Source organism: Larus michahellis, chromosome 20 (assembly GCF_964199755.1).
Source record: "Larus michahellis chromosome 20, bLarMic1.1, whole genome shotgun sequence".
NCBI lineage: Eukaryota > Metazoa > Chordata > Aves > Charadriiformes > Laridae > Larus > Larus michahellis.
Window position 1 is genome coordinate 6,201,398 of NC_133915.1, and position 23,422 is coordinate 6,224,819.

A 23,422-nucleotide genomic window follows, 5' to 3' on the forward strand; every position below is an offset into this window, starting at 1 on the left:
CACCTCGCTCCCTGCCCTCTGCCACCTCCCACCCTGGGGGATGCAGGGGGTCGGGGCGGCTGCGTCCCCCCCAAGTCGGGGTGCGGGTGCCCCCACCCTGGGGAGGGAAGCGGGGTCCAGCCGCCCGCTCGCCACACGTCCCTCCCAGTTCAGCCTTGCTTTGCCCGTCCTGGGGGGCCGTTTTGCTTTGTCCCCTTGCCCATCCCCGTACGTGTCCCGTGTCCCTCCCGGACATCCCAGCCCCAGCCTGGGAAGTGCTGTGGGGGGGCTGAGGGGGGGCCTGTCCATCCCGTCATCCCGAGCAGCGTCTCCCGCTCTTGCCGCTGCCGCACAAACACGGCCCGATCGTCTTAACAACACTCCTATAACTTGCGTTAATGTTTTTTTGTTGTTCTGGTTTGTTGTTTTGTTTTTTTTTTTTGAAGCGTTCCGTGTTCCTGCACACAATTACTTGCCTCGGGGACACGCTGGATGCACACAGGCATCCGGGCCCCGCTCCCTCCCCTGCCCATTGACCCCCCCCCCATCCTTTTTCCAAAGCCCTTTTTCCCCTTTTGCTTTTCAGGGACCTCCCGCGTTCCCAGCCTGGCTCGTTCCCACCAGGCGCCGCCGACGGTGGGGAAACCTCCTTCGCGCCTTGTCTGGGGGCTGTTATTTTCCTCCCCCAGAAGAGTGGACCACCTTGGGGTGTGTTTTCTTCCTTAGCCCGGCCGTTGCAAAGCCTACAGCCGGTGGGTTTTTCCCTTTTTTTCCCTTTTTTTCCCCCCCTTTCCCCTTTTTCCCACGCCAGTAAATAAACTCCCGCAAACTGGTCTCGCTCGCCGTCCCCGACGCCGTCCCCAGCCCCGGGGATGGGAACGCGGGGACCAACCAACCGCCCCAATTCATCTCCGACCTCTCGCTTGGTCTCCCGAGAAAACAAACAGATTCCCCCTCCCCGCCCCTTTCCCACCCCCCCACCCCCCCCCACCGTGAAAAACAAGCCTGGCTTTGAAAATACTTTCCGTTTCCATCCCTCTGCTGGGAAGGATGTTTGAGGGCTGAGTCCCCGGATGATGTAAATCCATTATGTCAGGGTCTGGCCGCTGGTTTCCACCCTGATATCGCCCCTTTCTCACGGCGCGGGGCTCTCGGTGGAGGGTTTTTTTCCCCCACCCCCCCCTCTCTTCCCACCAGCCTGGCGTTCCCACGCTGGGATCCCGGTTCCCTTGCGGACGTGGTTTTCCAAGCACCGCCGTCGCCCTCCACCAGCGATGGTCTCCTGCCCCGGGAGCTCCTGGCACAGCGGTGGCGGCCGTAGGGTGCCATGGCCTGTGCCCCACGGCTGGTCCAGCCCCACGGAGCCCGGGAGACTCTTCCGTGGCCACAAAAGGCAGCTCCCGCTGACGTGTCAGACATACGATGTTTTCTCCAGCCCTGGAATACATAAAGCCCCCGAAAGCACCCCATATCCTGCACCCCGCATCCTCCCAAGCCTTGCTGGAGGAGGAGGAGGAGGAGACGGTCGTCCTCCCGTGCAGGCGGCCAGCTCCGGCATCCCACACTCAGCTGCACCATCCGGCGCTGCCCCAGCCCCACACCGCGGACCCCCCCGCAGCGGAGGTAAGGGATGTCCCCACACACCCTGGGGTTGTGGCGATGCTGCAGGTTCAGCCCCGACCACCCTCTTTGGTCCCTCAATTTGCTCATTCCCAAAGGTTTGGCTCCGGTCGCCTTCTCCCCACGGCCAGCCCATGGGATGGGTCGTGTCCCGCGCATCGGCAGAGCAGGCAGGTCACCCGGTGTGGCAGGACACGCAGGCTGGGCTACTGGCCCCCGTCCGTGGTCCATCGCTCCCTGCCTGCATCCTGGGGGGCATCAAGAAGAGCGTGGCCAGCAGGTGGAGGGATGTCAGCTCTGCCCCAAGGAGGCCCCGGCTGGAGCCCTGGGTCCAGTTCTGGGCTCCCCGGTTCCAGAAGGACAGGGAACTGCTGGAGAGGGGACAGCAAAGGGCCACCGGGACCTCTTGGACTTTGCAGCCCCAGGCAGGTGCAGGGACACCTCTGGCAGCTGTGGGAGGGGGTGGGTCCCCAGCCCAGAGCCCGCGGGGACCCCACCACCCACCCTGCCATGGCCCGTCCTCACCAGCTCCTGCTGCCCCCAGCTCCCCAGCCATCCCCCCGACTCCTGCAGGTCCCCCAGCCCCGTGGCGTTCACCGCCACCATCACCAGGGGGTCAGCCCGCTCTGGAGGGGACGACGGGGTGCTGTGGGGTGTCACACCGGGCCGGCTGGCCCCCAGAGCCCCTGCCAGCTTTCCCCCGCCGCCTTGCAGCCAAACTCATGTCACCGCCTCCATCATCTTCCCTGCATCATCATCCAGCCCATCCGCGAACACCAGCAGCGCTGGGGCGAGGAGGTGGGGGGGGTCCAGCCATGCCCGGTCTCACCGGGAGCAATGGGCATGGCTGTGCCAGAGCCATACCTTTTGGGGGGGGTCTCACCATGCTCCCCCTCTCCGGGGGAATTGCACCCCCGTGCTGCACGCACAGCCCCGGATCCCTTTCCCAGGGCCAGGAGGAGCCCTGGGAGCTCGGCTCCGCTCAAGTCCTTCCTCTCCCGGCTGGGAAGGGAGCCCAGCCACGCTGGCTCCCAGCCCGGGGTCCGTCATCGGGCTGGGGGGGTCACGGCTGCCGCTCCCAGGGTCTCTGTGCTCGGGGGTGACGGCAGCAAGGGGCACAAGGGTGAGCACGAACACGGCGTGAGTTGGTTGTGGGACACACGTGGGTGGCCCTGGGGGCGAGGGGACCCATCACCGCGTTGCCTCTGATGTCCCCCTGTCCCCTCCCGAGCGCAGGGGGTGCAGGGACCGTGGGGTCTCCATGGCAGCTGAGGGATGCGGGGGTGCCCGGGGCAGCGTGGACCAAAGGTGAGGGGCTGTTGTAGCCCAACGTGGCTCCGTCCTGCAGCATGGGTGCCCACCGCCCCCCGACTGCCCTCCTCCGGCTCTTTGCAGGGCTTTGTGGGTCACCCCAGGGAGCAAGTATGTCCCTGCCTCCTGGCTAATCCCGTGGCTCCTGCGGGCACCCATGGTGGCGGTGGCCAAGGCCAGGGAGAGCTGGCAGCGGCGGGGAGACCTCCAGGATGGGCAGGGAAGAGCGAGATCCGGAAGGGGAATGGGAGGTGGTCACGATGGGATGGCCGGGGGTGCTGGGGGAAATGGGGCAGAGCCAGGACCTGGCTATTCCACCCTGGCACCAGACCGTGCCACCTCCCTGCAGGGACCTCCCGGAGAAGCTGGCCACCACGGCGTGGAGGGGGGGCATTGCACCAGCCAGTGCAACCATCTCTCCATCCCGGGACAGCCGTCCGAGCAGGACCGGGCACCGTGCCACAGCACTCTCCTCCCCAGGGCAAAGCGGGGACCCCTGGCCACCCGGGGGGTGAGAGAAGGGGTCCCGGGGGAGGGAGGTGTGGAGCTGCGTGGCTGAGCATCACCTCCTTCGCCCACTGCCCCGTTGTTAAATCCCTTCCTCCTGCCTTCACCCAGGGGCAGAAAAGCTCCCCGGGGGACGACAAGGGGCCCCCAGACCCTCATGGAGAGGTGGTGAGTACAGGCTCGCAGCCCCGAGGCTCCCCGGGGTGCTGGGGGGGGGGTTTGCTGAGCCCCCTCTCTGCTCTTCCAGGGGCCACCGGGGAGGACAAGCCCCGAGCCCGGCCCCCCGGGGTGGGGAGGAGATGGGGGTCCCCAGGTAAGGGCTGGCAGGGGCCAGGACCGTGCCTGGCGGTGGACCCTTTTGGGGACGAGATTCTGTGACCATCCTGGGCAGGTCCCGATGGATCCAGCGTGGGCAAGAGCAACATGATGAGGAGCATCATTTTTTTGGGGGGGGGGGGGGGTGTGAGCAGAAAGCGGGCAGTAAGGCAGCTCACGCACCGGCTGGGTCGTGGGGTGCATTTCCCGGCGTACAACCATGGAACGCGCTCCAGCCGTGCCACGCCACCCTCCTTACAGCCCCCTGGGGGCTGACACCCCCCCCCCCCCACTCCGTGGGGGTGCAGGGTGCCCCTGGTCCCCAGGGATGCAGCCCCCCGGAGGCGCAGCGCAGGCCCTCCGCAAACCTCGCCTGCGCAGGCTTGGAGAAACGAGGACACTTGGAAGGATTGCACAAGGACCTCGGGGTCCTGCCAAGTTCCTGACAGCTCATCTTCAGCTGCTCCATCACGGGGCGGGGAGGCTGAGCCGGCGGCGGGGGCGCTGAGCCCTTGCAAAACTCAGCACACGCACCCGCCTCCCCCCTGCCGCCCGCCGCTCCGGGAGGATGCTAGTACCCAGGGCTGGCTGCCTGGTCTGGGGAGCCTTTCAAATAAAAAACACATCAGGTTTTTTTCATGCTCCGGCTGGGCTGGGGAAAGGGCGAGGGTTTGGGAGGTGGGTGCTCCGGAGCCGCAGGAGGCCCTGGATGGATGCCCCGTATCCCGGCCAGCCGCAGCTGCGCTCTCCCTGCGGGGACCGGTTTCCCCGGCTGCCAGGAGCGGGGGCCGGGGCCAAGCGCTGGGGTGGCTGGGGGCTTGTGACCCCCCACCCTGGGATGGCCACGGCATTGGTGGGAGGCAGCTGCGCTGCTGGTGGGCTCCGGTCCCGGGGGGAGGGGGTGTGCGGCTGCGCTGCTCCGTGTTCCCTCCCTCTGTCCTGGATGCTCGGCCCCGGGCCAGCATCCCGGTCCTAATAGCGCCTGATCCCAATAACACCAGCATCCTGGTCCTAATAACACCCGATCCCAGTAACACCAGCATCCCGGTCCTAATAGCGCCTGATCCCAGTAACACCAGCATCCCAGTCCTAATAGTGCCTAATCCTAATAATGCCTGATCCCAATAACACCAGCATCCTGGTCCTAATAACACCCGATCCCAGTAACACCAGCATCCCGGTCCTAATAGTGCCCAATCCTAATAGTGCCTGATCCCAATAACACCAACATCCCAGTCCTAAAAATGCCCGATCCCAACAACACCAGCATCCAGGTCCTAATAGCGCCCGATCCTAATAATGCCAGCATCCTGGTCCTAATAGCACCTGATCCCAACACCACCAATATCCCAGTCCTAATAACGCCCAATCCATATAACAGCAGCATCCCAGTCCTAATAGCACCCAGTCCTAATAATACCAGCATCCCAGTCCTAGTAACACCTGATCCTAATAATACCAGTATCCCAGTCCTAATAACACCTGATACCAATAATACCAGTCCTAATAACACCCAATCCCAATAACACCAGTATCCCAGTCCTAATAACACCTGATACCAATAATACCAGTCCTAATAACGCCCGATCCCAATAACACCAGCATCCCGGTCCTAATAACACCCGATCCTAATAATCCCGGCATCCCAGTCCTAATAATCCCAGTCCCCGGGCAGCGGCCGGTGGCCGCGGCTGCCTTCGACACGGGCCGTCACCAGGAATAGCTCCGAGACCTGATTCTTCCCCTTATCCTTTATTCAGTTCCGCAGTGCAGGAGAGGACAGACACATTTTTCAGGACAGCCTTGGCTCTGGCAGGGCTGGCAGGACGAGGGGGGAGCTCGGGTCGGTGCGGTGCCCTGGTGCTGAGCGATGCTCGGGGGGTGCCTCCCGTGACCCCCCCAGGCTGCGGCTGCAGCAGAAGTTCACCTAAACACCCCTCAGAGCCCCTAAAAAAGCATTATTTTTTTTTTTTTTAAAGCAAAGAGAAAGCCGGGAGCTGCCGGCAGCTGGGCAAGCGAAGAACTGGAACGGAGAATTTAGTTTCTTTAAACGTCAGGAGGGTTTTTTGGGTTTTTTGGTTTTTTTGGGGTTTTTTGTTTTTTTTTTAAGCTCGTTTTTGCACTTAGGTTTGGCGAAGCTGAGAAGACTTAAGTGACAAACCAGCTGTCCCCCCACCCCCCACCCCGGCGCGGCGTGGCGCTCGCCCAAGCAGACACCCACCCGCCGCCCCCAGCCGCCCCCCCCCTCAGTGCCGCGGTTGCAGCCGGGATGCGATGCCACATGGCAAAGCAGATCCCCCCCCCCCGCCCCATACCCTTCCAATGCCACCCCCCGACCCCGCAACCCCCCACTCAGCCCCACGGCATCATGCGGGCCCTGGCACCTCCTGAAATCGGGGTGAGTGGGGGGCTGCTCGTGTCGGGGGGGGGGGGGGGGGTGGCCGTGGAAGTGTTGGTGATGCTCCCCAAGGGATGAAGGGGCTGCGGGGGCGCCGTGTCCGTCGGGGATGCTGCAAGGCAAAGGCGTCACTGTGAGGGTGCCGCTGGGTGGGTGGGGGTCCGCTGGGTGGGTGGGGGTCCCCCAGCCCTCCCCGCCAGCCCCCCCTGCCCACCCCTGGGGCCAGCGGGACCCTGGTCACTCACCGAGCGAGGCTAAGCCCAGTAGACGGGGACGATGCTGCAGAGGATGCTCGCCGTGGTGCCCAGCAGGGAGCGATCGGCCAAGGGCATGGCGAGCCTCTTCTCAGCCTGGCGAGGGGCGAGAAGGAGAAACGAGGCAGTGCTGCACCCCAGTTCTTCACCGTGCCCCCCCCCAGACCCCATCCCGCCCCAGCCGGTGGCGAGCAGGGTGGCCAGCACTCACCTGCCGACGCTGGAAGGTCTTGGCGATGGCATCCAGCCCCGGGATGTTGTCCTTGTCCACGCGGGTGACGTAGCAGGCGCGGCGGGGATGGGATCTGTAGCTCACCAGCAGCTGTTTGCAGGCAGACCCGCATCAGCTCGTCCCCATCGCCCCTTCCCCGTTCCCCGCCCCGGGTCGCGCAGGGCTCCCCGCTTACGTTCTTGTAATCGTAGACGACGGTGGCCGGGTTTCCATCCCCACCATCCAGGTAGAAAGTGGCCGCGTCCTCTTCCCAGGCCAGTCCTCTCTGCAGCCCCATCCGCAGGACCTGGGGCGGGGGGGGGAACACGGCGGGGGGAGCTCACCGCCTGCCACAGCCCCTTCCCTGGGGGTGGCGGCAGGGGGTGTGTGTGTGTGTGTGTGTGTGTGTGTGTCCCTACTTACGGCGTCGGCGTGCCGCTGGTCCGCCCGCAGCCACATCAGCAGGGCGCCGGCGATGATGACCACCAGCAGGACCACCACCACCACCGTGATGAGGAGGCACTTGAGGTGGTGGCAGCTGAGGAGCTTGCGGGGCAGGTAGCAGAGGAGGCGAGGCACGAAGCAGAAGGCTCGCTTCAAGCAACCGCAACAACCGGGGCAACCGGGGCAACCGGGGCAGCTGGGGCATTTGCAGCAGCGGGGCAGGCAGCAGCACCGGGCGCATTTGGCGCAGCAGACGGTGCAGGGCCAGCAGCAGCAGCCCGGTTTGCAGCATCCCTGGGGGCAGCAGCCGGAGCCGCAGCACTTCTCCGGGTCCTGCGGGCGTGGGAAAAGCGGAGAACCGGGATGAGCGGGAAGGAGGTGGGAGATGGTGGGCTGGGGACGGGTTTGTCCCGGGGAGCAGCCCCCCATCCTGCCACCCCCGAGCTCCGGGGATGCAGCATCCCGCGGGATCTTGCTCCTCAGTGCCTCGCTGGGATAAACTGGGATAAACTGAGCATCTCTGCTGGGCACAGGGACACCCCCGGCGTGAGCGTGCCACCCCGCTGCGGGTCGCAGGGACTCACCAGCGGCTCTTCAACCACCACCACCTCTTTCGTGCTGCTCTCCATGGCTGCCTCCTCCCCTTCCTCCTCTTCCTCCTCCTCCCAGCCCGGGCTGCTCCAGCTTTATACCGGGGGTGCTGGGGTGGGGAACGGGGCGGCCCCTGTGAGGGGACTCGAGGTCCTGGGGTGCGCTCGGGCTCCGACGTTCGATCCACTTCACGTGTGTTTGCTGATTGCCTTCTCCGGAGCTGGATTCCCCTGGGAACCTGCTGGTCAAGAGGCTCTGAGGGCACTTGTCCCCAAGCACAGGGACCTCTCTGCTGCCTTGGAGCGAGGTGTCGGGGCCAAAGCAAACCCTCCAGCGCGGGTTAGAGCGGCTCTCCAGGGTGGAGCATCCGTCCATGGCCGCGGACAAGGCGAGACCTGGCTCGGTGACCGTGTGCCTTTGCCAGCTCGGCCACCTGGAGCTGCTCGAGGTGGGCAAAGTGCGATGAGGACATCAAGGCTTTCCCACAGAGCGCAAGGTTGGGGTGGCAGCGGGGTCACCACGGGGTGGGGACCCATCCCCGGACCACAACCGCGGTCCGGAGGATGCTTGGGCACCGTGGTGAGGGCTGGTGGTGCTGGTGCTGGGGCTTTCGGTGCCAGCTGGAGAGAAGGAGAAGCCGCTGCCACCCCACCCCAGCATTCCCACCCCATCCCAGGAGCCACACACCCACCACCCGCACCTGTCACTGCCAGGACCAGGGTCCCCCCACAGCGGGAGACCCCCATAAGCCGATGGGTGCCCTTTCCCAGTGCTCACATGCACACACCCACCCACAAGCTTATTGCGGGCGCACTCCCTCCTCCTTCAGGCTCGACCCCAGGTTTCCCGCAGCAAAGCCTCAGGCATCAGATTTTATAAAAAATAAGGAATTTAATCATACGGTACGGCACGGCAGCAGGGTCGGCCATGGGTGCCTCCAAAACGGGAGGGACCCCGAACGAAGACCTTCCTCAGCAATTATAGACCCTTGCCATCGCTACCCCCGCCCCAACGAACGCAATCTTCACGCGCCTCTTAGTTCAACAGTGATTTTTGGGCCGGGGTCTTCTTATGCCTTCCGGGATTCTTTTTCTGTGCCCAGGCAGGCCACTGGCTGCTCTTCTCTTATCGATTTGCCGCCTTTGATGAGGGTTATCGATCACCTCCTGATCACCCGCTTTACCCTCCTCGGGCGCCTGCGCTCGCCGGCACAACCGTGGGGAACCGAAAAGCCCCCAGACTTCGGGGAAAAACGCTACCAAAACACCCAGCGTGCTGTCAGCCTTTTCCTTCTACCAAAATACTACACACGGTGCTAGGAAAATTACTAAGAAAACTAACTATTGCGGCCCAAAGGCTTCGCTAACCTAGCTACTCGCGCTAAGCAAAGCTGGGCAAACAGCATCAATCACCCCCGATTATGACCCCAAGTCATTTATTCGAATTAAAACTTAATTATTTAGCTGAAGAGCGAAGATCTCTCAATAGGGTGACACCGCTGTGCGTGTCTTGCCTGGGCCAAGAGCTTCTCCTGCAGCTGGGCTCGGGCTGAGACCTCTCCGGCCACCCCTGGGCCCCCTCCTCACCCCCCCCACCGGCAACCCAGATGTTTGCAGCTGGGTGTGGGGGGGGAGGGTGAGCACCCCCTGCTGCACGCTGCCTCCTGCCCCAGGGTCTCGAGGGGCAACGGGAGACCCTCGCGTGGGGGGAGCCCTTGTTACATCCCTCGGCTGCCCGCACCCTGCTCGACGGGTTAATGGGGGGGGGGGCAGGGCGTTTTGGGGAGCAGAGCAGCTGTCCCCGTGTCCACAGGTGGCAATGTGGGGTTTCCCTCCTGTTCCCAGCAAAGTGTCACCCCCCCTGGGGGGCTGGGACCCTCCTCGCTGCCCGTGTCGGTGGCCGGAGGGACAACCCTGAGTTAGCACCCTGGGGGGGGGGGCCCTGTCTTGGGTCCCCACGGGGTCTCTTTTCTCCTCCCCAGACCCATTCTGGGGTGCAGCCCTTGGAGGTGGCCCCCGAGGATGCTCCCGGCTGCTTTTGGACAGAGGAGCTGGAGCTGCCAGGGAATCCAGGGGGATCAGGGGGGGCAGAGGGGAGCCGGGAACAAGCGGATGGTGGTGTCCGTGGATGCCCAGGGCTTGGCGCTTGGCGGGGATGTGGCACACAGTCCCTCTGTCCCCGTCTGCGCAAGGAGGGGACGGGGACTTTTCCCGGAGGGTGGAAAAGTTCCTGGTGTTCCGGAGAAAAGTTTGCGGTGGGTGCGCTGCCCGCGCCCGGAGGCTGCCCCTGCCATCTCGTCCTCCCTCCGTGCAAACTAGGGGGAGGGGGGGAAGAGGCGGGGGGGCAGGGGGTCACAACGGCCGTGCAGCCCCACAGCATGGCGTGCAGTGTCGGGGGGATGCTCTCCTGCCCCGGGAAGTGGGTGCTCCTTGCCCCGAGCTGGTCCTTGCCCCGAGGCAAGGTCCTTGACTGGTCCATGCCCCGAGCCCACCGACAGGAGGGATGCGGGTACCCACGCCGGACCCCGCGGGGGGGACATCCCGGGGACATCGTGCCACCGTCTCCCCCATGAAGGGCCATTTGCAGGGGGGGGGAAAGGAGGGGAGCAGCACTCGGAAGCAGGAGCACAGGGCTTTACTTCGCAGACAGAAACGCGAATCCCAAAGCAAATCCCACTTTTTTATTGCAAGTGCGGTGGGATAAGCCGCAGTGCCCGGCGGCTGTGGATGGAGCCGCCCCCCGCGGGATGGAGCCGTGGAGGAGGAGGGATGCCCGGGCATCCCACCTGGAAGGCAACGCGGGGAGCATGGGGACGGTGACACCTCCGTCTCGCTCTCCCGTCCCCTCCCAGCCAGCCCTACGCCCAGTACACGGGGACGGTGCTGCAGAGGATGTTCACGGTGGTGCCCAGGATGGAGCGGTCGGCCAAGGGCATGGCGTTGTCCCCAGCCCCCTTCATCTCAGCCTGCAGGAGAGAGAATGGAGGGGGGGGGCTGCCATCCTTGGCTACCGGTAGCCTCCCCTCCAGCGGATGCTTGCCACAAGCCCAGCGGCCCCGCGCTTGGCCCCGGCTGCCCAGGACACGGGGGGTCAGGCTGGGCAGACCCCCCGGCTGTGGGGGCCACCACTCACCTGCCGATGCTGGAAGGTCTTGGTGACGGCGTCCAGCCCCGGCATGTTGTCCTTGTCCACGCGGGTGATGTAGCAGGCGCGGTGCCGCCAGGACCTGTAGCCGACCAGCAGCTGTTTGCAGACAGACCCCGCGTCAGCTCAGCCCCGTCCCCCTTTGCCACCAACCCGCCCCACCGTGTCCCCCTCCCCGGCGGCAGGGCTGCCCGCGCACCTTGCTGTAGTCGTACACCACCACGGCGGTGGCGTTGAGCCCGTCCCGCACGGCGAACGTCCCCGTCCTCTCCTTCTTGCTCATGGAGAGGTGTTGGGGGGTCCCTTCGCCGTCCAGACCATGGATGGTCATTCGCAAGACCTGCCGGGCAGAGGTTGGGCGGGGGTGGGGGGGAGGTCAGGGAGCTTTGTGGGGTCTAAACCCCATCCCTGCAAAGCCGGTGACATTCCCAAACCTGTCACCGGAGCCGGTGGCACCGCGGCTGCCTCCCTGGCGCTGCCTCACCGTTTCGGCGTGCGTCTCGGTGATGTGCAGCCCCAGGAGGAGGAAGGCGACGATGACCACCACGAGGACGACCACCACCACCACCACGACCAGGAGGCACTTGAGCTGGTGGGGGATGCAGGGCAGGCGGGGGGAGGCCGTGTACCTCTGGGGACACAGGGGGGGCACCCGGCTGAGCCACCGGCGTGGGGCTGGGGAAGGCAGATGGTGCTCAGCCCCACGCCGTCTCCCCCGGGATGGGTGGTGGGTGCTCCTTACCGGAGGTGCCTCCTCCATCAGCGCCTCTTTGGAGCTGCCGTCCATCTCGTCCTCCCTCGCTGCGTGGCTCCGGTCCCTTTGCCAGCTGGAGCCGAGGGGATTTATAGGGATTTCAGGGGGGGTGGGAGGTGGCTGGGGCCACCCCGGCTGCCAAGGTGCCACTTGTGCTGTGTTTGCTGAGCCAAGGAGGGGGCGTGAAGCCTCCGAGGGCCCTTTCCCGGCATTTGGCTGGCAGTGCCGGGGCAGGGGGGGTCAAGGCAAACAGAGGGCAGGTCGAGCGCGTTCCACCCTCCGCACCCAGCCCCACGCTATGGCCGAGGACCCAGCACCCGTCCCCGGGGCGGGGGCTGCACCCCTGGTCCCCCCCTGCAGCCCGCTGCATGGGCAGCTGCAGCCTGCCCCCCCCCACCCACAGGGCGGGGAAGGAGCTGGATGGGCTCATTGTTGGCCGGGAACGCGGTGCCTGGGACGGGATGGACGGGCGGACGGTGCCTCCCGCCACCCGGCCAGCGCTCGGGGCTGGCATGGCCAGCACTGCAGCACGGGCGAGGATACGGGGTGGGGAGAACCGGGGTGGCGTCCCCCCTGTGCCCCGTCCCACTGCACCCCGAGAGCACCCAGCACCCCACCACCCCACCACCCTCTCCTTGGCAGCGTGCACCCCCGTGTTCGCACGCCCGCGCGCCGCTGAGGACAGGCGTCCAGAGGGATGCTCGGGCTGTCACTCAGCCGCATCCCTCCCTCCCTCCCTCCTTCCCGCAGCACAGGAGCATGGTGCGCTGCAGAGCAGCGGGTCGCATGCCGGCAGCCTCCGCCGCCGCCGCTGCTTCCCCTCCGCACTGAAATCTCCCGGGAAGGAGAAGAGGAAAAGGCTTCCCCGCCGTTCCCCGGCACAACAGGAGGAGAGGGACCAGCTCCGGGGAAAGAAACAGGGCTAGGCCAGGGCGTGATGGAGCTGCGGCGCGGGAGGAGGATGCCGAGGGGCCAGCTCTCGGCTCTTCTCCTCTTCCTCGCCTTGGCCTGGCTCTGGCTGCCGGCGGGGGGTCGGCGGCCCCCCCGGCCACCCCCTTGCCCCCCGAGCTGCTCCTGCACCCGGGACACAGCTTTCTGCGTGGACTCCAAGGCTGTGCCCAGGAATCTGCCCCCCGAGGTCATCTCGCTGTGAGTACCCAGGCAGCGGGATGGGGACGGGGACAGGGATGGGACCAGGGACGGGGATGGGGACAGGGAGCAGGCTGTGTCCCCGAGGTTGCAGGGCTGGCAGGGGCTGCTGGCTGCCCTGGGGTGGCAGGGACAGCCCCTTTCTTTGTGTTGCATGGCGGGGGAAAAGCGTGGTGGTGGTGGGGGGGGGTCTCTTGGGGGAAGGAGGGGGCTGGGGACATCCCCCGGGACCGGTCCCCGTGTCCTGCTGCGGTGGCAGGTCTCCTTGCACAGGCAGCCATCCATCAGCGCTGGATGAAGCAGGGCCGCAGCCCGTCCCCGCCGCGCTGCCCGTCTGCCGTGACCTTGGGGACCAGAGCCCCAAGGGGACACGGCTGGCGGGTCCCGGGGCACGGTGGTGGGGACGCAGCGGGACACCGCAGCCTTGTCCAGGCGTGCAAGCATGTGCGTGGTGGATACACGTGTGTGTTCATAAGCATGTGTGGGGTGGTGCCAGCCCCACATACCTGCCTTGTCCCCTCCGTGTCCCCCCCGAAGGGCTGGATTTCTCCTGGGGCTGCTCCCCCCCCTGCCCGGCACCTCCCCAGGGCCCATGGGGGGCTGCACCGGCACCCACTGCGTGACGGTGGGGATGGCGCCGAGGGGCAGGGGGGTGGCGGACACCCCCCCCCCCGCTGCCCTCCCCTCTCCCGCGTAGCCCTGAAGCTTCGTCTCGCCGGCAGGACGATGGTGAACGCAGCCTTCACGGAGATCCGAGAGGCAGCCTTCGCCCACATCCCCTCGCTGCAGTTCCTGTAGGTCTCCCTGCACCCCGTGCCGGGCATCCCGGTGTGTGTCCCCCCCCCCGCCCATCCTGCCCCATCCCGGTGCTGACGGTGCATCCCCCGCCGCCGCCTCTCTTTGCAGCCTGCTCAACTCCAACAAGTTCACGCTGATCGGGGACAACGCCTTCGCCGGCCTCTCGCACCTCCAGTACCTGTGCGTGGGACGGGGACGGGGACAAGGGGATGGCACGGGGAGGGCGGGGGTACCCGCAGGGGATCGGGCCCCTCAGGGCGGCCGTGCCACCGTCTCCTCCCACCCCAGGTTCATCGAGAACAATGACATCCAGGCGCTCTCGAAGGCCACTTTCCGCGGGCTCAAGTCCCTGACCCACCTGTGAGTCTCGAGGGGTCCCCAAATTGTGGCACTGGGGATGGCTCTTGTCCCTTCACGGTGGCCTGTGTCACCTCCACTTTCCCCCCCTTCCACCAGGTCCTTGGCCAACAACAACCTGCAGACGCTGCCCCGGGGGCTCTTCAAGCCGCTGGACATCCTGAGCGACCTGTAAGGCTGCCGTGGCGGCGGGGACACCGGGGACAGGGTGACATCCCGGTGCTCGGGGCTCGGGCAGGGTGCTCGGTGCCGGGGGGTGACTCGGTGCCATCCTCGGCAGGGACCTGCGGGGCAACACGCTGGCCTGCGACTGCAAGATCAAGTGGTTGGTGGAGTGGCTGGAGAGCACCAACACCACGGTCCCCGCCGTCTTCTGCAGCAGCCCCGGGCAGTTCGAAGGCCAGCGGATCCGGGACCTGGCGCTGGGTGACTTCCAGTGCATCACCACGGGTGAGGGACCGCGGCCACCCGTCATGCCGGCCCTGGGGTGGCCGGACCCTCACCGCCGCCTCTCCCCCCAGACTTCGTGGTCCACCAGGTCCTGCCCTTCCAGTCGGTGTCTGCCGAGCCCTTCACCTACGCCAGCGACCTGTACGTCGCCCTGGCGCAGCCCGGTGCCAGCAGCTGTGCCGTCCTCAAGTGGGACTACGTGGAGCGCAAGCTGCGTGACTTCGACCGCATCCCCGGTAAGGCAGCCGGGGATGGGGTCTGGGTTGGCACCCCCGTTTTTGGGTGTTTCGGGGAGGGCACGGCCCTGGCGTGACGCCGTCCTGCCCGGCAGCTCACTCGGCGGTGCACTGCAAGCCCATCGTGGCGCAGGACCAGCTGTACGTGGTGGTGGCCCAGCTCTTCGGCGGCTCCTACATCTACCGCTGGGACACCGCCGTGGACAAGTTCATCAAGATCCAGGACATCGACAGCCAGAAGACCCGCAAGCCCAACGACATCGAAGCCTTCCAGATCGAAGGCGACTGGTACTTTGTCATCGCCGACAGCTCCAAAGCGGGTTCCACCAGCCTCTACCGCCTCAACCAGAATGGCTTCTACTCCCACCAAGCCCTCCACGCCTGGCACCGCGACACCGACGTGGAATACGTGGAGAACGACGGCAAACCCCGGCTGATCATCTCCAGCAGCTCCCAAGCCCCCGTCATCTACCAGTGGAACCGGGGGCAGAAGCAATTCGCCCCCCAGGGGGAGGTCGGGGAGATGCTGGACGTGCAGATGGTGAAGCACTTCAAGGTGAAGCGGGACCAGTTCCTCTGCCTCAGCCGCTACATCGGCGACTCCAAGGTGGTGCGATGGGAAGGGCAGCGCTTCATCGAGCTCCAGACGCTGCCGTCCCGCGGCTCCATGGTGATGCAGCCCTTCTCGGTGGGGCAACGGCAGTACCTGGCCCTGGGCAGTGACTTCTCCTTCACCCACGTCTACCTGTGGGAAGAGGAGAAGCAGAAATTCTCCAAGTTTCAGGAGCTGTCGGTGCAGGCGCCGCGGGCTTTCCGCTACGTGGCAGCTGCCGACGTGCAGCTCCTCCTGGCTCCCAGCTTCAAGGCCAACACGCTGGTCTACCGGCACGTGGTGGTGGACCTCAGCCTCTAGCAGGGAGGGAGAGCCCGGGCTGCCCGTGGGGGGCCCCGACACGGCTCTCACCTCCCCCGAGGACAAGCATGCGCCCACCAGCCCCTTCCTCCTGCCTGCAGCCCTGCCCCGTGGTCACAGCCCTGGTGCCAGCGCCCTCCCGGCCCCCCACCTTCACCCACCCAGCCCCACAGCTTGCCGGGGGAAGACACGGGCCTCAGTTTCCCCCCCCGCCCCTCCCCTGGGTCCTCCCAGTTTCCCTGTGTGCAGCAGCCGCAGCCACCCCATCCAGCATCCCGTGGGATGCGGGCAGCAGGGTGGGACACCCCTGGCCCTGCAGATCGATGCCCTTGGGTGCCAGATCTGCATGCTGAGGGGGCTGGCGGGGCACGGGTGTCACTGGGGCAATGGGCTGGAGGCATGTGGCAGGGAGGTCTGGGGACACGGGAGCGGGGCAGCAGGCAGGGATGTGCACGGGCAGGGCTGGATGGGATGCTCCCAGGACGCTGCGGGGCTCCCAGGGTGATGGGATGCTCCGAGGTGGATGGGATGCGCAGGGTGGATGGGATGCTCTGAGGTGGATGCAGATGGGGTGCCTTGAGGAGGATGGGATGCTCGAGGCCAGCAGGATGCTCCACGAAGGATGAGGATGGGGTGCCCTGAGGAGGATGGGATGCTCGAGGCCAGCAGGATGCTCCACGAAGGATGAGGATGGGGTGCCCTGAGGAAGACGGGATGCTCAAAGCCAGCAGGATGCTCCAAGAAGGATGCAGATGGGATGCCCTGAAGAGGATGGGATGCTCGAGGCCAGCAGGATGCTCCGAGGCAGATGCAGATGGGATGCCCTGAGGAGGATGGCGTGCTCGAGGCCAGCAGGATGCTCCAAGAAGGATGCAGATGGGATGCCCTGAGGAGGATGGGATGCCCGAGGCCAGAGGGATGTTCCAGGCTGGTGGGATGCTGCCAAGGCAGTGCTGCCACCCGCAGAAGCAGGGCTGTTCCCGTCCCTCTCCGTGCATGTCCAGCAGCTCCCTCTGTGTCCCCCTGTGTCCCCCCCTGCCGGGCAGGACCCAGCGTGCCAGCCGGACACAGGGTGTACGTGCCCGCTGAAACGCTCCCCACAATAAACACACTGTGACACCCGGCCCCGTCTGTGTCCGCCAGCGGCCACCCTGTGACCACCCATGGCTGGTGGATGGGATGGGATGGATGGGATGGGATGGGATGGGATGGATGGGATGGGATGCCTGGGATGGTGTCCCCCTGCCCAGGGGTCCCGCTCCAGCTGGGGTCCCGCAGCACTCCTTTCCTTCAACAAGCCCAGGAGGGGGGAAACCCTTATTTTGGGGTCCCCCAGGCCCTGCACGTGTCTTGCCTGCTCATTTTTTTGGCTGCAGACACCTTGGCCCGTGGCCGGGGAAGGGGAAGCGGGAGGGATTTCCCCAGGGAGGGGAGTCCCAGCTGGATCCTGCTGCACCCCGAGCCGCCCGGCGGGTTTTCCAGGGGAGCGTTTCCCTGTCCCCCAGGTATATTAACATGCATGTGAAAAACCACCAATTAAGCTCACAAATAAAGATCCTCTCAATGGTAACAGGCACCTCCGGGGCACAGACGGCTTTTGGGGAGCAGGGTTTGACCTCGGGGAGGTACGGGACCTGAATCTGATCCTTTCCCTGGTGCAGCCCCGCGGCCGGATCCGGTCCTGCCCTGGGTGCAAGGCAGGGCAGAGCGCCCAGCCCTAGCCGGTGCCGCAGCAGGGCATCGACGCGCTTCTCTGCCTCGGTTTCCCTACAGGTCAGGTTTTCAAGCCAGGTGGGAAGCACAGAGAGGGGAGCAGAGGGGTGCTGGCACCCCGATAGTGAACATGACTGGGATAGGGGTGCCCTGGACCACTGTTGGGCATGCACGGCTAAGGGGAAGGTGGCCCAAAGGCGATGCCAGGTCCATCGGAGAGGACTCAGCCCCGCTCTTGTTCCGGGAAGAAGCGGCAGCTTCTATTTTCTCCTGAGCATCATCTTGCAGGGATCCACTTCTGTTTTCCCCCGAGCATCCTGCAGGGCTCCACGCCCGCCGCAGAGCCCTGGCCCGGGTTCAGCAACACGCCTGAGCGGCTGCTTAAGGTTAAGCGCACATGTAAACCCAGGTGAGGCGCGCCGGGGAGGGGATTTTGCAGCAGCCGAGGGTAAAACCCCGCTGAATCAACACCTCGGGGTGGTGCCAGCACATCTGACTGCCTTGGCATGACCCAGCAGCGCTCCCGCCTCCGCCCAAACCCCCAGCTCCCGCAGCCCTGCCCTCCCTGCCCTCTTGCCCTCCATGTATTGCAGTGGGGTGCTCAGCACACCCCACCCTGCGCACATACCCCAGCCGAGCATCACACCCCCCCGCCTCCAGAACCAAAATGAATCCCCCAGCGTCACGCAAAGGGTCTTTCCCTCCCTTCCCTGCCTGTAAAAAAACAATAATACAAACCCAATGATTTGCGCTCTCTACAACTCCCTGAAAGGAGGGTGGAGAGAAGGCGGGGGTCGGTGTCTTCTCCCAAGGAACAGGCGATAGGACAAGAGGAAACGGCCTCAAGTTGCGCCAGGCGAGGTTTAGGATGGGTATTAGGAAAAATTTCGTCACCGAGAGGGTTATCACACATCGGAACAGGCCGCCCAGGGAAGCGCTGGAGTCGCCATCTCTGGGGGGATTTAAAAGACAGGCAGACGTGGTGCTGAGGGACATGGGTCAGTGGCGGCTCGGGCAGTGCTGGGCTAACGCTTGGACTCGGTGATTTTTAAGGTCCCTTCCAACCTATTCTACGATTTTGGTAGTCAAAGGCAGCAGCGATGTGGGACCCACCGATTCGCTCGTGGGGCGTTGCCTGTTTAAGAGCCGCCGTTGCCGTTTTAAAAGAGCCGCCGTTGCCGTTTTAAGAGCCGCCGTTGCCGTTTTAAGAGCCGTCGTTGCCCGCTGAAGCGCGGTGGGGCCTGCGCTCGCCCTGGAGCGCGCATGCGCAGAACCCGTGGCTGCAACATTCAAGCCGTTCGTTAGCGCGGGGGGATCGGGGATCGGGGAGGGGGGGGGGTTCCGGGGTGGATCGGGGGGTCCGGGGAGGGAGGGGATAACGCGGATCTGCCCGCCCGGGGCTTGCCCGGCACGGCGGGCCCGCCCGCACCATGGTGTCCTGGATACTGAGTCGGGCGATCGTGTGAGTGGGGGCCGGGGGGGTCCCGGTGCAACCGGGGTGGGGGGAGGGGGTGAAGTCTGCGGTGGAGGGAGGGGGTTTGCCCGGGGTGGTTCCCATGGCGGGGGTGGGCTGCAGGGAGGGGATGCCCGCGGGAGTTGAGCCAAGCCCCCCCCTTTTAACGGACAGCGCCCCCCCCCCCCCCCCCCGCCCCGCCCCGGGCAGTCCCTATTTAACGGACAGCGCCCCCCGGGGGGTCCCCGATTAACGGGCAGCCCCCCCGGGGGTCCCTATGCCGGTCCCGCTTTAGCGGAGCTGCCCCAGTTAGGAATTGGGAGGGGGCGCGGAGCTGCTGGTGGGCGACCAGCGCTTCTGTGGGGGCAACCAGCCCCCCATCCCGCCCCGGAGATGGGCAAGTGTCTCGGACCTGCTGCTGGCCCCCTGCCCGTTCCAGGGGATGGCGAGCTCGGCTTTGGATCCTAGCCACCCGGGCCCGCTCGCTCCCCTGACTCCCACGCTGTGGCCACCTGGGCTGGGTGGCCGGTGGCCGAGCGTGCCCATGGCGGGGGGGGCAGGCACCCACGGCCCCATCCCCGGGTGGGAGATGAGGGTGATGGCAAGAGCGATGCCACACAGCGGGCAAGTGATTTCCCTACCGGGTGGCCCGCAGCCCTGAGTTGCCGGGCCACCAGCTGCGCGTTTGGGGTTGCCACCTCGCCCACGGGCAGCGGGGAGGTTGTCACCAGCGGGACCGATCCTTGCCCTGCCTCCTGCCACTGCCTCGACGGGTCGGGCCGGTCCCCGCCGAGGGTGGGCGAGGGTTATTTTTTTATTTTTGGGAGCGCCGCCGCGCTCGCAGCCGGTTCTCCCTCCTGTTTTCCCGTGCCTTTTCCCCAGGGCCGCGGGGCCGGCATGGCGCTGGGGGGGCTCAAAGCCAAACTGTGGCGCTGGGGGGAGCGGCTCTGCTATTCCACCCTGCTGCTGCTCTACGCGGGCTGGCCGGCGTGCCTCACCCCCCCTCTCCGTTACAGGCTGGTTTTCGGGATGCTGTACCCAGCCTACGCTTCCTACAAGGCTGTGAAGAGCAAAAATATCCGGGAATATGTGAGTATGGAGGAGGAGAGGGGGGTCGGGCAGCTCCTTGCCGGGCTCTAGCCCCCAGGGGTGACCCGCTTGCCCGCTCCCCCCAGGTCCGCTGGATGATGTACTGGATCGTCTTCGCGCTCTTCATGGCCACCGAGACCGTCACCGACCTCCTCATCTCCTGGTGAGCCTGGGGGACGGAGGCGGGGGGGTGGGGGGAGTGGGTCTGGTGGGGTCCCCGTGCCCTAGAGAGGGGAAGGAAGGGGGCCTGATGCTACGGTGAGGGGTGTCACCCCCCCTGCAAGGGGGCAGGATGTGCCATTGGACCCCCCCCCACCCACCCAGTATCTTCTCTTCTTCCCCGCGCCCCCCCTTTCCCTGGCAGGTTTCCCTTCTATTACGAGATGAAGATGGCCTTCGTCATCTGGCTGCTCTCCCCCTACACCCGGGGGGCCAGCCTGCTCTACCGCAAATTCGTGCACCCCACGCTGTCCCGCAAAGAGAAGGTAAGGGCTGCCTGGCTCCTGGTTGGGGGGGGGGAGGGGGTGTCCCATGTGCCCTGGGGTGGGGGATCTCGGGTGGCTGAGAAGGACCCTGGGACGTGGCGATGCCCTGGGACGTGAACGCTCAGCGCCACCGCGGTTGTTCCGGCAGGAGATCGACACCTACATCATCCAGGCCAGGGAACGCAGCTACGAAACCGTGGTGCGTTTCGGCAAAAGGGGTCTCAACATGGCAGCCACCGCCGCCATCCAAGCGGCCACCAAGGTACCGGGAAGGGGACAGGATCCTCCGCTTCCCTGAGGATGTTTCATCCATGAGGATGCTGGCAGAAAACTGCCACCCCCGGCACGGGGCGGCAGGAGAGGGGTGTCTGGGTGCCCGGTGGGATTGTATCGCCCGGGTGCGTTGGGGTTTGTCCTGTGGGGCTCATTTCCATCCTTTCTGTGTTATTTTTTCCCCCCCACACACCCCCAGAGCCAGGGCGTGCTGGCCGGGCGGCTCCGCAGCTTCAGCATGCAGGACCTGCGCTCCATCCCCGACGAAACCCCCCTGCACTACCGGGACCCCCTTTACCTGGAGGAGCAGGAGAGCCACAGGCAGCTGCTGGGTGAGCTTGGTGCGGGGGGGACGGACGACGATGACAAATTACGGCGGTAGGGGGGGATTTACGCGAGGGATACGGTGGCCGGGAGCTGTGGTGTGTGTCCCCTTGTCCCCAGGCTACAGCGTGCCCGTGGCCGGCCGGCAGTACGAGAGCGAGACGGAGGATGAGGAGCTGTGGTCGGACTTGCAGGTCTCTCCCAAGCCTTCGCCCCGCGGCCGGGACCACAAACCCCTCTCCCGCAGCCAGAGCCTTCGCTCAGTGAGGAAGATGATGCCGGGCAAAGAGGTACCATGGTGGCGGTGTGTGCGGCGGCAGGGGGGGAAACGGGAAAATGCCATGGCGCGGGGCTGGGGACAAGGGGGACCTGACCCATCCCTCTCCCTGCCCAGGGCTCTTCCCGGCTCTTGCGTAGCCGGATCAGGAAGAAAGCGGCTCCGCCAGAGCAGGACAGCTAATGGTCCCGGGAAAATCCTCTGCCGCAAGTCTTAAGATGAGTTTGCTGCTGAAAAGGCGGGGGCAGGGCTGGGGGGGAGCCACGGTTGGTGCCTCCCGGCCCTGGGGAGGGGGCTCTCTCTCCCCCCCACACACACCCCGCTTTACACTGTAAATACCGTCCCTGACCTCTGCGGCCGCACCGGGCACCTCCCTCGCTGAGACAGCTCGGTCCCCATGCTGATCCCGGCCGTGTCCCCTCCCAGACCCCGCTGCTGCGGGTCGGCACCTCTCCCGTGGGGTCTGCCCCCCCTCCCCTTTTCTCCCACCCCGTGAACACTACAGGCTCTGCTGGGCCCCCCCCAGCCCTCTCCTGCTGCCGTCATGCCTTACCCCCCACATCCCCTGGGGGAAAGCGAGGGGACGTGCCTTGTCCCATCTGTCCTCTGAAGCCAAAGACACAGCCCCTGGCCACGGTGTGTCCCCCCCACACACACACACCCCCCAAAGCTGACATCCCCCATACTTGAAACCGGGGCAGCGATGCCTGACCCTGCCCTGCCCGACACCGCGTGGCTTTTAACCTTCTCCCCCTCCCAGACGGGGGCTTTTTGTACACGGGAAAAAAAAATAAATGTTGTATCAGACTTTCAGAAACGGCCATCGTCCCCTTTCCTTAAAGGCTGTCCCCTTCCCTGGGGAGGGGGCACACACACCCCCACACCCACACACACCCTCCAGGGTGCGTGGGGCTGTGGTGGGGTGCAGTGGGTGGTCTCCGTGGGGCAGAGCGGGAGGGTGGGTGTCGGGGGTGCAGGGACGCATCTCAGCCCCTCCTTGCAGTAGCCGTGTCCCCCCCCGTCCCCTGCTAGGACACTCGGGTCCCCGGCATACAGCCAGGGCTGCGGGCAGACGTCCCCATCCTTGGCCACCAGCCCCGGCTTGTCCCAGTGCTCCCGGCCGTGGGCATCTCCCCACCGGGGCTCCCCCCCCATCTCCCCTCCCTTTGCCCCTTCCCCCGGGGTCTTATCCCTTGCCCGGGGTGGGGGACAATGGGGCACAAAGCCTCAGTGGGGCGGGCAGGGTGGCACAAGGTGACGATGCTGCTCGTGTTGCCTCTCCTGTCCCCGTGCCCCCCGGCAGCCCTGTTGTCCCCCGCTGCCCTGCTCTCTGGCATCAATCCCCTCGCTTCCAATCCTTCCTGCCCTCGCCCCTCGGGCCAGCTTTATTTTTAGCCCCTGGCTGCTTTTCGCTTTTGGGGGTCTTCCCAGGGCAGGGAGAGCGTCTGCCCCTGCTTGTAGCTTCCCCCGAGGGAGGCAGCCGACACCCCCCCCCCCACCCCGCCACGGAGCTTGGTAGGGGGGCGTCCCGGGGCAAGCAGGGGTGTTGGAGCAGATTAGGTGGAGGTGGCTGGATTAACCGTGTAAAACTGTCTCAGAGACGATTACTTAAAGCAGCGGAGAAGGAAGGCTGGGTGGGGACAACGCAAGGGTCAGGGGGCTGCCCGTAATCCCCCTAAAGCCGCTTAGGGAACATGGTTCCTCCAAGGATACAGCCCGGGGAGGTGGCTGGGGCTGCCGGCCCCCCCCCCCACCCCGGGTACCACGGTTGGGATGCTGAGCTGGGAAGTGGGGTACCCCCAGGATGGGGTACCGGCCCCCCCAGCCCGGGGCTGGCCGGGAGGAGGCTGGGGGCACGCTGTGAGCGAGGTGGCAGCAGCGTAGAACCATGGGGTGGTTTGGGTGGGAAGGGACCTTAAAGCCCACCCAGTGCCACCCCCTGCCCTGGGCAGGGACACCTCCCACCAGCCCAGCTTGCTCCAAGCCCCGGCCAACCTGCCCTTGAACCCCTCCAGGGATGGGGCAACCACAGCTTCTCTGGGCAACCTGGGCCAGGGGCTCACCCCCCTCACAGCAAACAATTTCTTCCCCAGATCTCATCCAAATCTCCCCTCTGTCAGTGTAAAACCCTTCCCCCTCGTCCCACGGCTCCCCTCCCTGCTCCAGAGTCCCTCCCCAGCTTTCCTGGAGCCCCTTTAGGGCCTGGAAGGGGCTCCAAGGTCTCCCCGGAGCCTTCTCTTCTCCAGGCTGAACCCCCCCAGCTCTCTCAGCCTGTCCCCACAGCAGAGGGGCTCCAGCGCTCCCAGCATCTCCAGGGCCTCCTCTGGCCCTGCTCCAACAGCTCCGTGTCCTCCCGATGTCCCCAGCACTGGAGGCA

At 65.7% G+C, this 23,422-nt stretch overlaps 4 protein-coding genes across 7 annotated transcripts; 2 read left to right on the forward strand and 2 right to left on the reverse strand.

The window, feature by feature from the left end:
- Positions 1–5,473: 5,473 nt before the first annotated feature.
- Positions 5,474–7,696, reverse strand: LOC141733383 (surfactant protein C-like). The gene is made up of 6 exons (XM_074563681.1): positions 7,624–7,696; positions 7,019–7,372; positions 6,792–6,902; positions 6,596–6,706; positions 6,376–6,480; positions 5,474–6,242 (listed from the first exon to the last, which is right to left on the reverse strand). The coding sequence occupies exons 1-5, from the start codon at positions 7,666–7,668 to the stop codon at positions 6,385–6,387; spliced, it is 717 nt and encodes a 238-aa protein (XP_074419782.1). The 5' UTR covers positions 7,669–7,696; the 3' UTR covers positions 5,474–6,242; positions 6,376–6,384.
- Positions 7,697–10,248: 2,552 nt separating this feature from the next.
- SFTPC (surfactant protein C) lies at positions 10,249–11,913 on the reverse strand. The gene is made up of 5 exons (XM_074563682.1): positions 11,517–11,913; positions 11,259–11,405; positions 10,974–11,114; positions 10,763–10,873; positions 10,249–10,595 (listed from the first exon to the last, which is right to left on the reverse strand). Exons 1-5 carry the CDS (start codon positions 11,559–11,561, stop codon positions 10,488–10,490), a joined length of 552 nt encoding a protein of 183 aa, XP_074419783.1. The 5' UTR covers positions 11,562–11,913; the 3' UTR covers positions 10,249–10,487.
- A 59-nt stretch (positions 11,914–11,972) lies between these two features.
- On the forward strand, positions 11,973–15,431 carry LGI3 (leucine rich repeat LGI family member 3). 3 transcript variants are annotated; one of them, XM_074563775.1, is made up of 9 exons: positions 11,973–12,074; positions 12,279–12,677; positions 13,400–13,471; positions 13,584–13,655; positions 13,764–13,835; positions 13,932–14,003; positions 14,113–14,282; positions 14,354–14,518; positions 14,614–15,431. In XM_074563775.1, the coding sequence occupies exons 2-9, from the start codon at positions 12,466–12,468 to the stop codon at positions 15,429–15,431; spliced, it is 1,653 nt and encodes a 550-aa protein (XP_074419876.1). In that variant the 5' UTR covers positions 11,973–12,074; positions 12,279–12,465. The 3 variants fall into 3 exon arrangements, with proteins under 3 accessions (XP_074419876.1, XP_074419874.1, XP_074419875.1); XM_074563774.1 differs by lacking the exon at positions 11,973–12,074 and having other exon boundaries at positions 12,204–12,677; XM_074563773.1 differs by lacking the exon at positions 11,973–12,074 and having other exon boundaries at positions 12,190–12,677; positions 13,584–13,835.
- Positions 15,432–18,398: 2,967 nt separating this feature from the next.
- On the forward strand, positions 18,399–21,699 carry REEP4 (receptor accessory protein 4). Of its 2 annotated transcripts, none has more exons than XM_074563558.1 (8): positions 18,399–18,606; positions 19,614–19,686; positions 19,773–19,849; positions 20,051–20,171; positions 20,320–20,433; positions 20,644–20,776; positions 20,889–21,058; positions 21,163–21,699. In XM_074563558.1, exons 1-8 carry the CDS (start codon positions 18,575–18,577, stop codon positions 21,226–21,228), a joined length of 786 nt encoding a protein of 261 aa, XP_074419659.1. In that variant the 5' UTR covers positions 18,399–18,574; the 3' UTR covers positions 21,229–21,699. The 2 variants fall into 2 exon arrangements, with proteins under 2 accessions (XP_074419659.1, XP_074419658.1); XM_074563557.1 differs by having other exon boundaries at positions 20,644–20,785; positions 21,163–21,374.
- The last annotated feature ends 1,723 nt before the right edge of the window (positions 21,700–23,422 follow it).